Here is an 11,897-nt window from a genome sequence, read left to right on the forward strand (position 1 = left end):
TTCCGGGGGTCTGCTCAGGTCTGCGGAGGGCCCCGTCGCCCTGCAGAGCACCATTGACAAGGAGCAGTCTCCCTCTCGCTCTCTTTTGAGTTCATGGGCGCCCTTTTTGGCCATCTGTGCAAACAGCCCTCTCAGCCCCCTCCCTCCCTATCGCCTCCAGACCCCTTTGTGGACCTTTTGTGAGGCCTTCTGGGGGGGGGGGGGATGCCAAGACCCCATTCAGACACGTGCTCTCTCAGACATAATTATATAAACACACACACACGCTACAGACATAACACACACACATTCAGAAACATACATATATTTACAACGCCATGAACAAAACACACACTCCCCCCTCTTGCATTCAGACATTGCATTCACACAGGAGCACATAACACACACACACACACACACACTCCGAGCACATAACACGTGCACATGCCAAAACACAATAGAAGGATGAAGGAAGGAGCCTCATTCCTTAGAGCAGCAGGTCTTCTCCGAGAAGAAAGGAAAGATCATAATAGTCAGCTGGACATTGTTAGCAGACTGTGGGTCCATCTGCACACACACAAAGCCAACTGATCCACCCCCACATCCATATGGCTTTCACTACTACATTTTTTAACCAGATACATTATCATTCTGGGACAGACTTGTACTTTAGTGTTCATATTTAATGTCCTATGTTTTAACATTGTGTCTGAACTAGTGACACATAAATAACAATCTGACCATCTTTACATTTGTTCATTTGTAATAGTGATCTATCGAGTGCAAGTGACCACGTTTTGAACTTTTGTTCTGTGTGGTTGACTTGAAAGTGTCTGTCTTAACAGAGATGTATGTAGCCCTTTAAGACCATCCTGAGAATCTGGAAGGCTTGCAAATATGTGCTACATTTTGACCAGCACAGATTCATCATGGTTTACTGGACTTCTGGAATTCTACACAATGGTTAAAAGGATTGGAATGTAGAAAACCATACCGGCTGGTCTACATTTCCAGTGTAATCAAATAAAGCACCAAGTGAAAGTCACAGTTTAGCATGAGAGCAGCTAAAAACCACAGTCATTCCCATTCCGGGTCTGTCCCCTCCAGCTCCACAACAATGTCAGCGGGGCCACTAGCGTCCAGCTCTGAGATTCCACACACCAAAGAGTTTGTTGCCGGGAAAGCCAAGTAGCAAAACAACCTTAGTCATTCAGCTGTGGTCTTAAATTGCTACCTTATCTTGACACTGCCAGTCCTCTACGTGCTTTGTTCAGTGTTGACGTGTCTCTTCTACAGAGGTTTCATCAGGGCCCTGTTTCCAGACAACCTCAACGCCGAGAAGAAGGGCCGTCCTACAACTGCAGGCAGTAAGATCAAGGTGCGTGGGGTCACCTGGGAGATTTGTTTGTGCTCCGTGCACGTGGGACACCTATAGGGCAAACACGAGCACCTGCCATTGTCAGCCCCTCTCAGGTGCAGGGCGAGAGAGCCTGCGCATGAAAAGATCATTCACCCCAGTGTTATTTTAGCCTGGTCTCTGTTGTTTTAGCCGTGACGGTGCTAATCAAGGATGGGTTGCCAGGTTCTTCGTTTGACAGACATCAGAGTTCCCAGCTGAGATATTGCATATTAAGAGCGCAGATAACAGACACGACTTCAGCATGCCGATATGTTCAAAAAAGAAGAAAGATCCTTGTGTTGTCAGGTTAGGGTCAGGGGGTGACACCTCAAGCGTCATCCGTCACCTGCACCTTTCATCATCCTTCCTTATTTTCTCCCTCCTCTCCTCAGAAACAAGCCAACGACCTGGTGAGCACTCTGATGAAGTGTACTCCTCATTACATTCGCTGCATCAAGCCCAACGAAACCAAGAAATCGAAAGACTGGGAGGACAGCCGGTGAGTCTTTCTCTCTGCTCCGTGATGGCAAATCTGTCTCAGTGTGCACAGAAGTCTCTCTGCTCTGCATCATATCCAGGTTTAGATTCTCTCTCGTGTCTCCATAAAACAGCAACTATCTCCACACTGGAAATAGACATGTTTTGGAGGGTCAGTTAAAATAGCGGAAACAAATCTGACACAGTATATGAAAGGAATGTGCCTTTTCCACAGGTGGCCTGAAAGTTGTTTTGCCCTGAGTGCTAAGAGAGGCTGAGTGCACACACCCAGCTCAGTGTTGTGTCTGCTGGCTGGTATATTGTGTCATTTCCTCCCGTTAAAGCAGGGCCTCTAGAACGTGTGATGGAGGAAGTGTCTGAGACACACTCTCTCTCTTTGCCTCCCTCAGTTTTCCCTTCCTCTCTCCTCTCTTTTCATGCCGGTTCCGGGCACTCGATGTACTGATGCTGGGTGCTGGTGTATTGTTCAGGCCCTAATGGTCTTCCTGTTGTGAGCAGAACTGATCTGGGCTGAGGTTGGCTGGGGTGATTAGTAAAGGAACTACTTTTCTCACAGGAAACCTGCCTGCATTAAGGGAGACCTAAGGCTTCTGTTAATTATTGTCTGCATACAATGATGCAGGATGTTCCTGTGAGCACTGTCCCGGGGAAAATGGAGCTTTAAACACTCGTATTCATCATCAGAGTTTCCCGATTCGCAAAAGACTGATTCAAAGAAAAGAACTCGCAAAAAGATTTACATTTGATGCAGGCGTGCACAAGCTAATTCACCTGACTCCCCCCCCCCCCCCCTCCTTTCCTTTTCAGGGCGAAGCACCAAGTGGAGTACTTGGGTCTGAAGGAGAACATTAGGGTGAGGCGTGCTGGATACGCCTACCGCAGAATCTTCAGGAAGTTCCTTAACAGGTAGGAGTTTTCCTTTGGGAGGGGGCGAGGAGAAGGGTGGGTGAACTGGTGTCGCCCAACTGTTAGCATGACTCCTTTGTTGAGGAACAATGGCCGTTTAGCAGGCCTGCTGTTCCAGTCAGCAGTGTGCGCCTCTCTCTCTTTTAGAGAACACACGGCAGGGCTGGGAGGCAATCAGGAAGTGCTCACATTACTTTACATTTAGTCATTTAGCAGACGCTCTTATCTAGAGCGACTTACAGTAAGTACAGGGACGTTCCCCCCGAGGCAAGTAGGGTGAAGTGCCTTGCCCAAAGACACAACATCGTTTGCACGGCTGGGAATCGAACCGGCAACCTTCTGATTAATAACCCGAGTCCCTAGCCGCTCAGCCATCTGACCTCCAGGCTCACATTGGCGTCGACCAAGCAAACGGGTTGAGCTGTGGGCCTTTCGATGAGAGCCACGGCTCAACACGCACGCTGGGCTCTTCCTCCTCTCACTCCGAGCGCCAGTATCATTCACACCCGACATACATCCGTAAGACTCTTTAAAAAGCATGGATGAATTGAGGGTTTTGTTGAGCAAAACCTGTGGTGAGAGTATGAATGCAGCCCATGCCTCCTCCACCAGCCCGCCTCAGAGAAGGCAGGGACAGGAATGCACATCAGGACCTGGCTCAGGTTCCCTTCCTTCTATGTTTCTGCATGCTGCCTTTCATCCGCTCCTTGACTTGCTAGGCAGTCCCTCAGTCCTTGTCCGTATCTATGCACCCACCTCAGGTATGCCATCCTGACCAAGGAGTCCTGGCCGACATGGCGAGGAGACGAGAAGCAAGGGGTCCTCCACCTCCTCAAATCTGTCAACATGGACCAGGACCAGTACCAGCTTGGACGCACAAAAATCTTCATCAAAGCCCCCGAGTCGGTAAGACCTCAGTGGCCAGCTTGTAGACACAATCCAGTACTGCTTTCTTCAGGAGCAATCCTTCCAGTAAGATCCTCTCTCTGCCCGCCGGGCCTCTCTCTCACAGACACAGTGTCGGAGTGGCGTGCTATCTTTCCGCAATGTTGTCGCCATGATTGTCGGCAAGCTGTGGTTCTGCTGGGCACGTTCTGCGTTTTTTTTTTTAGGCTGAACGCCATAAAAAGCCATTGTGTTCGTGTCAGTATCTGTGATACGGGGGAGGGAGAGGGGGTGGAGGAGGGAGGGGGAGAGGGGAGGGGGCGAGCGCACGTCAGCTCTGTTGACTCAACAGCGCTCAGGAACTCGTACACAAGTACGAAGCTGTGGTCCAGGGGCTGGGAGGACATTGGAAGGTGTTTGCTTTTTCCACCGAACTGCAGGGTCGTTTTTTCACGGCCTCTATGAAAGCTGTGTTTGTGACTTGCCTGTGAGCTCATTGGTTGACATTTCTGCATACGCTCCCCGACAAACGAGCATGTGAGCCAACACACACACACACACACCTGAGTCTTGAATCAAGCCTTGTGGCTGGACCTGAATGCCCTGAGTGATTCCAGGAAGTGTGATTGCGGCAGTGGACGGCAAAGCCCTCCACCCCCTCCCCCTCAGGGCCACGTGACTGTGTGCGCTTATGAAACACGAACACCAGACAGACTCTGAGATTACCCATCAGACTTCTACAAACAAAACCTCCACCGCTGATAAGGTGCTGACACACAGTAATTAGTTCACAACTGACATACATTCAGCAGTGTTCTCGGCTTGTAATTACATAGCACAGCAGACTCCCGCCAGCTTGCTGTTAATCCACAGAGCTCACTCACCCACAGCTGATGAAACACTGTTTTATATTGTCATTTCTGGCGCATTTCTGGAAAGAGGATTACATGGGGATAGTGAAAGTGATCGTGAAACAGTAGCTAACGCAAACGGCATTGGATGATGGTCTGATTGGCCGAGTCTGGGTGGCCTTTTGTGCCAGGGGTGTGTCTGTGGTGCTCCTGGGTCAGGGACCCGTGAGTGGGCAGGATGTTTAGTCTGCTTGAGGGCAGGCAGAGATGTCTGCGAGTCCAGAGACCCACGAGGAAATGACAAGGAGACGGGAGAAGAGAGAGGTCCTTCAGACAAGCCAGGGTGGCTTAGCACAGGACACACACCCATCCAGGGCGCTGCCTTCACACGTATTTGGCTGTCACGTCAAAAATGGCAGTGAAAATCATTATTTGATATAAGTGCTTTTGACAGTGCGTCATGCCGTCGAACAAGGTTTGCGTTTTTAGGCGTATACAGGCATGTAGAGTATGTCTGTTCAACCATCCCTGCCCATGGATCTGGGTGTGTCTGAACGCTCAGGTATGCCTAGTATGTTGATGTCCCTCAGGTTGGTCAGGTATGGTTGAATGACTCACCATGTGCCTGTCTCTCTCTTTGTCTGTCTGTCTGTCTCTCTCTCTCTGTCTTTCTCTCTGTCTCTCTAGCTCTTCCTACTGGAGGAGACAAGGGACCGCAAGTTTGACGGCCATGCTAGGGCTATCCAGAAAGCCTGGCGCAAGTATGTCGCCCGCAAACAGTACGTCCAGATGAGAGAAGAAGGTGAGACGTACTCTCCATCTAAGTTTCACGGACCTCTGATAAGTTCTGGATTGACCTCTGATGACCTTTGTGACTTCTAACTGATGCCCCGTTCGCCATCCCCAGCCTCGGATTTGCTCATGAACAAGAAGGAGAGGCGCAGACACAGCCTGAACAGGAACTTTGTGGGGGACTACATAGGCATGGATGACAGGCCGGAGCTCCGACAGTTCGTGGCCAAGAGGGAGAAAATTGACTTTGCAGACAAAGTGACCAAATTTGACCGCCGTTTCAAGGTTAGAACGTCAGTTCAATCTACATTGACTTTTTTTGAATGGAAAACGCCGTATGGAAGAGAGACAGACGAATATAACGATGCCATTTCTTTTCTGTAAATTCATCTCATTCAGGGTATCAAGAGGGACTTGATCCTGACCCCCAAGTATGTTCACCTGATTGGACGAGAGAAGCTTAAACAGGGTCCAGAGAAGGGCCAGGTGACTGAGGTGCAAAAGAGGCGGATTGAAGTGGATAAGATTCTGGCTGTCTCTCTAAGGTGAGGCCTCAGCTTGACTGCGTTTACTTCCCTGACACATACACGCGTGCACACACACACAAACAAACAAACACACACACATAGGCTAAGGGCCTTACTGGGTCACTAGCTGGTTAAAGTGTAACTTTATTACCCCGCGACCAAACTGACACAGCATCACAGTGTACACAGAGACTCCCTGGTTTTGACTGACTGGCTTGTTGGGGAGTACAATATAACAACACAGCTCTGTTTCATTAGAACCACTGACAAAAGCCAAACAGGACACTCTAGATTGAAAAGTACAAAGTAGATAAACCATCCAGTATCAGGCTGAATCCCACCCCCCACGCACAAGAGACAGATGAGGCGAGACTGGCCCACCATGGTAAACTACCGCCATCTGCAGAAATGCGAGAAGCTACTTCAAAGGCCATAGTCTGGATTTTTAATCACACACGTCCCCATGTTCCTTTAAATGTCACACATGGGGTATTACAGACATATGGAACAGATACCAACCTCCTCGACTTGTATAGTATGTCAGCTCCTTTGTGTCTGAAGGCTGTATGAAAGTACATTCACTTCTCCGCTGGGCCAAGTACACAGAAATTGTTACAACCCACACAATTCTAATGAAGGTGTTTAGCACTGCTAAGAGAAGTCCTGACATTTGATTTGGGAGGTAAGCTTGTTGTTCTGGACATGGTGTTTGCTTAAATGTATCACGTGAGTTGCAGACCGGGCTTTGCAGTGGGTGGGGACATTGTAGAGGGCTTTTGTGGAGGTACGGGCATTTAGCGTTCAAGTCAGTGTGAGTGGGGGGTTGTGGGTAATATGAGCCAGGTGGTTCTGAGAGGGAAAGCAGGCTTTGTAAAAAGCTAGTTTGAGGGGAACTCAGTTCATTGAGGGGGGGGGGGGGGGGAACAGTGCTTGACTGTGTGTGTCACAGCCACAGGCTTTCCCCTCCCCGTAGATACCTGCTGCTTTGTGTGCCCCTCTGGCCGTATGCAGACGAAAGGCTGGTCAGAGCCACCCGCGTGTAGCCTCCCCTGACCCCGGGCCTGTCGCTCTCCCCACAGCACCATGCAGGACGACCTCCTGGTCCTCCACGAGCAGGAGTACGACAGCCTGCTGGAATGCACCTTCAAGACGGAGTTCATCAGCCTGCTGGCCCGCAGGTTCGAGGAGAAGACCCAGAGGAAACTCCCTCTCAAGTTTGGCACCACGTACGTAGACGCATTCTTTGGAAGTGTGGGCGGGGGGAGACATGGGAGGATCCACGTGAAACGCCTCGTCCCCTTGGTGTGCTAAATATCGTGTATCTGGGATGCAGATAATGTGCACCGTGTGGACAGAGCCAAGGACGTGGTCAAAACCTCTTCAGAGGAACACCATTTTTTACAAGCACAGCAAGCCTGAATAAGATGACCAGCCCCCAGTTTCTGGTGATGGGAGAGATCAGTGAGGTGGTCTGTGTTGTGTGTCTCTCAGGCTGGAGCTGAAGCTGAAGAAGGAGAGCTGGGGCTTCCTGAGTGGGGGGGGCTCCCGGCAGGTCCAGTTCATCCCGGGCCAGGGGGACGTGGCTGTGTTGAAACCTTCCAGTAAGACCCTGCAGGTCAGCATCGGCCCTGGCTTGCCCAAGAACACACGTGAGTGCGGCAGACTTTGGGACCATGGGGAGAACTGGGTGGAGTGTACCATTGCAACTCCACTAGTACAACGAATGATGCTTTCCAGCTTCTGAGGCTGTATGGACGGCTTCAGGTCATTGTTTTCATCAAGCGATCTATATGTGTGTCTGACTGAAGGTTCTGTTTGCAGGGCCCACCAAAAAAGGCTTTAGTCAGGGTCGCTCTAACGGGTCCAGAACCCATCAGACCATTCCCTCCAGAGCTGCACCAGGACCTCCAGGTACCACTCCAGCATTCCCAACTGTTCCCACTATTACCATGGCCTCTGTATTAGAATGTGGCCCAGTCAGAACTGGTGATGGACGGCCTTGTTCAGCTCCTGTCTCCATGCGTCCTCCGTCAGTTGCCCATCAGAACGGCGGCCCGAAGAACACCAACCACACTGCCAATCAGAGGAACTCCACACAACACTCCAATCAGAAGCCTCCGTCGTCGGTGGACGGGGCCCGCCCCTTCCTGCCGAGCAACCTCAAGCAGCGCGGCAGCAGCCGACCCCAGCCCAACCTGGACTGTCTGAAGGTTCCGGACCAGGGAGCGGCAGGGTGAGCAGTCCTCTAGTCCCTCACACCCCCATACAGCGATATCACACATGGTTATTTACTGTACACGAGACTGGAAATGGGTTTAAACCTTAATCCATCATCACCAACAGAATGTCATTATTTTGAAAGATGTTTTTATTGACATTGATATTCGTCTCTCCTAGTGTGATCATTATAAACAATGGTTATCAATAGTTTGGTATCAGGGGAATTGCTGAATGGTGTGTATAAGTTTGTGTCTTTTCTGGAATTGATGGAAAATGGCTAGAATGTTAATGAAGAAGGTTTGCGCGCGCGCACACACACACACACAGTGTCTTGCTGTAACATGGCTGTATTTCTTTATAGTAACGGAGGCGCTCGGACAGCTTCAAATGGAGGAATGTGAGTCTGAGTGTTACTGGTGTGTTGGGTGATGGTGGTGGTTCAGATCTTCATGAGACACAGCTCACTGGCATGAGATCTACTGTATCTTGCTTCATTTCTTCTGTAGTCAGACACCACACTGTCTCTCTTGTAGTTTTCTCTTTAACAGCCATTGTTGGAATCAGAAGAGGGTAAACCTATTCTCTGATTGGAGGATGCTGCTGTCTGTCATAAGCTTATGAGGGGCTTGAGAAAAGTTAGAGCCCAGTAACATGCCTCCATGAATAGGGTTTAGGATGTCATCACTGGACCTCAAGTCATGTGGAAAATAAATATTGGTCTTCACTAAGAATTTGATTTCAAATTACTGGGCTCAGAACTTTTACACTCCAAATGTAGGTATGGTCTTAGTTGACATAGAAAACATAATCTATGTATATATATGTCACTGGCGATATCATTGAAGACACCCCTTCTGGTGTTGACACTTCATCTGTTTGGAGAATGTGTATTTATTTATGTACTTATGTATGAAGGAGACTTTTTCAACTTCATCCCCAGTCTTTTGTAGTTAATGAACATACCTTGATGCATTCGGAATGACTTTTGTTTTGATTACCTCAAAACACCATTCCAATGCAGAGGCACATTCTTTTATAATTAGTTATTGTTTGCCATCTAGTGGTTGGACTATGGACAACATATTCTGAAGCATCAGTCGAGTGATTTAGACTGAAACGTTTAGAGCGAATATGTATAGAATAATAACCACACATGCTCATAAAGTGTGTTTATTCCTTATACAGCTCACCTCTAACTTCACAGTCTAGGAAACCACAGCATCACAAGACGCTTTTTTAACAGCTAACGTGTACTGTCATATAGGGTGGACAGCTTTAAACTGCTGAAGCTACATGTTAACCGTCCTGGCATGTCTCTCTCTCTCTCTCTCTCTCTCTCTCTCTCTCTCTGTCTCTCTCTCTCTCTCTCTCTCTGTCTCTGTCTCTCTCTCCCTCGCGATGTCTCTCTCTCTCCCTCTCTCCCTCTTTCTGTCTCTCTCTTTCTCTTTCTCTATCTTTCCTCTCCCTTTCTCCCTCTCTGTCCTCTCTCTCTCTCTCTCCCCCTCTCTCTGTCTCTCTCTCCCTCTCCCTATCTCCCTCTCTTCCTCAGTGCCCATAGACAGACAGTCAGCAGGCCGCCTCCAGGAGGGGGAAGACCCAAACCTGCCCCCAAACCCAAGCCCCAAGTTCCACAGTGTAAAGCATTATATGCCTACGACGCCCAAGACACTGATGAGCTCAGCTTTAATGCGGACGATGTTATTGACATTGTTAAAGAAGGTAAAGGAGTCCCAGGATGTGTAACTGTACCTCAGATGCACCAAAACCATACAAGCAATCCTGGCTAGCAAAACTGATGTCGATTATTGTTTTGTTTTGACTAGATGTTTCTGGATGGTGGACAGGAAGACTGCGGGGAAAGCAAGGTCTGTTCCCCAACAACTACGTTAGCAAGATTTAACAACTGTCTGGTGAAGACCCTGACAAATGGCAGGAGGAGACCTTTCCACTGACACTTCAAGGAGGAGATGGCGTTACCAAACAAAGAGAAACAGGATTATGAACTGGAGAAGAGATGCAAAACTGCTATATTTTCTCCTCTCCAGCTTGGGGGAGTGCAGCTGAATGTAGCTAAGACTCAGACAGTAAAGAAAAATGTCAGGCTTGCAATGAAGCTAACTTTTTCAATGAGGATATTAGGACAAGACTGTTTTTCTCCAGGGGTATAATACTATATAGTCCCTGTGAGCACTGAACAAAACTATTTATTGTATTTATAGCTTTCTGTATTCTCCCTCTTGTCCCTTCTTCGCCTGGCTACGGTTTTAAGGTGAGCTTTTTGATGCATTTGTAGATCTGTTGGACCAGGTTGCAATTTCTATTAGAATATTTGTCGTTTTCGATATGAAAGAATCTTTTTTTCATGTTCTTACACAAACCAAGGGTGGTTGCCAAGTCACTGTCTTTTAAATCAATTAAAACAATTCTGTCATGTTTAAATATTTTTCAGTGGGGATTGGTGCTGCTAAAGAATTATATAGTATTGACCTTGAATATATATTTTGACTAAACAAAAACATAACTTGGAGATTTTAGAGTTTATAGAGCTGTGGTTTTGGACGTTTGCCAAAGAAATGAATTAGAAGAACTATATTGTTTCTTTGTAAGTATGCAAAATGATCCAGAATTGTAAGTTTGACATTCAGAAAAAAGCGGGACATTCTGACTTTAAGGTCTCTAAAGTTTTCTCCCTCAAATCGAATTTGTTTCAGAAATGCATCTGAAATCCCAGAAAAACTATCACCATGTACTGTACTCTGAGTGTATTGTCTGTGGTTTTGAAGCACTTTATCAGTACAGGTACTACCTTGGACAAACCCTGCCACAGCCAGTAATCCACAGAACTTCATAAAGGATAGGTTGCCAAACTAGTGATGGACCTACACTAGTTATTAAAGACAATAATTGTTTGTTTGTTTACATAGAATGTATTATGTTAAAGCCTTTTAGTTGTAGTTTGTTTGTATGTATATGTAAAGTATCTTTTCAGATTTAGGAATTTGTCTATGCTGTTTTCTACATTTTCAAATCTTTTCAGTGTATTTTCTCCCCATATTTTATGTGGTTTACATTTTCTTTTCTGATTGACATTTTGGGTGTTCTCAATACATTTATTGCCAATTTATTTGTAATTTTTAAAGTACACAATATGGGTCATTTGTCACTATGGTGAGTGGAATCATTGGAGTGTGTCAAGCTCTGATTTAAAGCCAATACATTTTTCATGGCACTATGAAAGATGAGCTTTTTCTCCCTGGTGTCCACATTTTGCACAGCACAGCTTCTGCATTACTCACACATTCCTTAAGCTTCCCCCTAATCTAAGAGTTTTGTATCAGATGCACATTGTTTAACCTAATGTTGAGATCTGCTGGGGCTTCGGTCCGATCTAATGAACTTGCAGTGCATTGTCATAGATTGTTTGGTCTTGAATAATTAAGAAGACATCCTTGTGCAATATCAAAAATGGAAATGGTCTTTTAATAAAATATGTAATTTGTATTTGATTTTCACCCAGCAGTTCAATTTCCTGAGTATTCAAATGTTTGATAGGGGAATCTACTTCACAAGTTAAATCACTTGTTATACACCATCTCCAGGCACAATCACTGCTTTGAAAAAAGGTGTAAGCAATTGACCATACAACTAAGTCATTGGGAAGTGGGATATGAAGAATATGGCTGGCCCATACATGGGTTGTTCCCCCCCTGTGCCGTTTTGAATGACAGGTTTGTCCATTTTGGTACCTAAGTCCATATGCCTTCCCCCTTCAATAAAAACAATAAAGTTGAAGCTGAAATACAGGATGTTTATTTAAACCTTGGAACACTTGATCATGAC

At 47.0% G+C, this 11,897-nt stretch overlaps 1 protein-coding gene across 2 annotated transcripts in view; it reads left to right on the forward strand.

The window, feature by feature from the left end:
• Positions 1–11,856, forward strand: part of myo1ea (myosin IEa) — a 41,726-nt gene extending 29,870 nt beyond the window's left edge. The window contains exons 16-29 of one of the 2 annotated variants that reach the window (XM_084681711.1): positions 1,276–1,357; positions 1,771–1,877; positions 2,684–2,782; positions 3,544–3,688; positions 5,206–5,320; positions 5,426–5,595; positions 5,710–5,855; positions 6,917–7,063; positions 7,329–7,486; positions 7,659–7,748; positions 7,872–8,070; positions 8,419–8,454; positions 9,607–9,776; positions 9,881–11,856. In XM_084681711.1, coding sequence (XP_084537837.1) covers positions 1,276–1,357; positions 1,771–1,877; positions 2,684–2,782; positions 3,544–3,688; positions 5,206–5,320; positions 5,426–5,595; positions 5,710–5,855; positions 6,917–7,063; positions 7,329–7,486; positions 7,659–7,748; positions 7,872–8,070; positions 8,419–8,454; positions 9,607–9,776; positions 9,881–9,957 — 1,741 coding nt within the window. In that variant the 3' untranslated portion in view covers positions 9,958–11,856. The remainder of the gene's footprint in view (positions 1–1,275; positions 1,358–1,770; positions 1,878–2,683; positions 2,783–3,543; positions 3,689–5,205; positions 5,321–5,425; positions 5,596–5,709; positions 5,856–6,916; positions 7,064–7,328; positions 7,487–7,658; positions 7,749–7,871; positions 8,071–8,418; positions 8,455–9,606; positions 9,777–9,880) is intronic. The other variant, XM_084681712.1, reaches the window with a different exon arrangement.
• Positions 11,857–11,897: the final 41 nt, after the last annotated feature.

This window comes from Hypomesus nipponensis, chromosome 19 (genome assembly GCF_054491055.1).
Source record: "Hypomesus nipponensis isolate SF chromosome 19, ASM5449105v1, whole genome shotgun sequence".
Lineage (NCBI taxonomy): Eukaryota > Metazoa > Chordata > Actinopteri > Osmeriformes > Osmeridae > Hypomesus > Hypomesus nipponensis.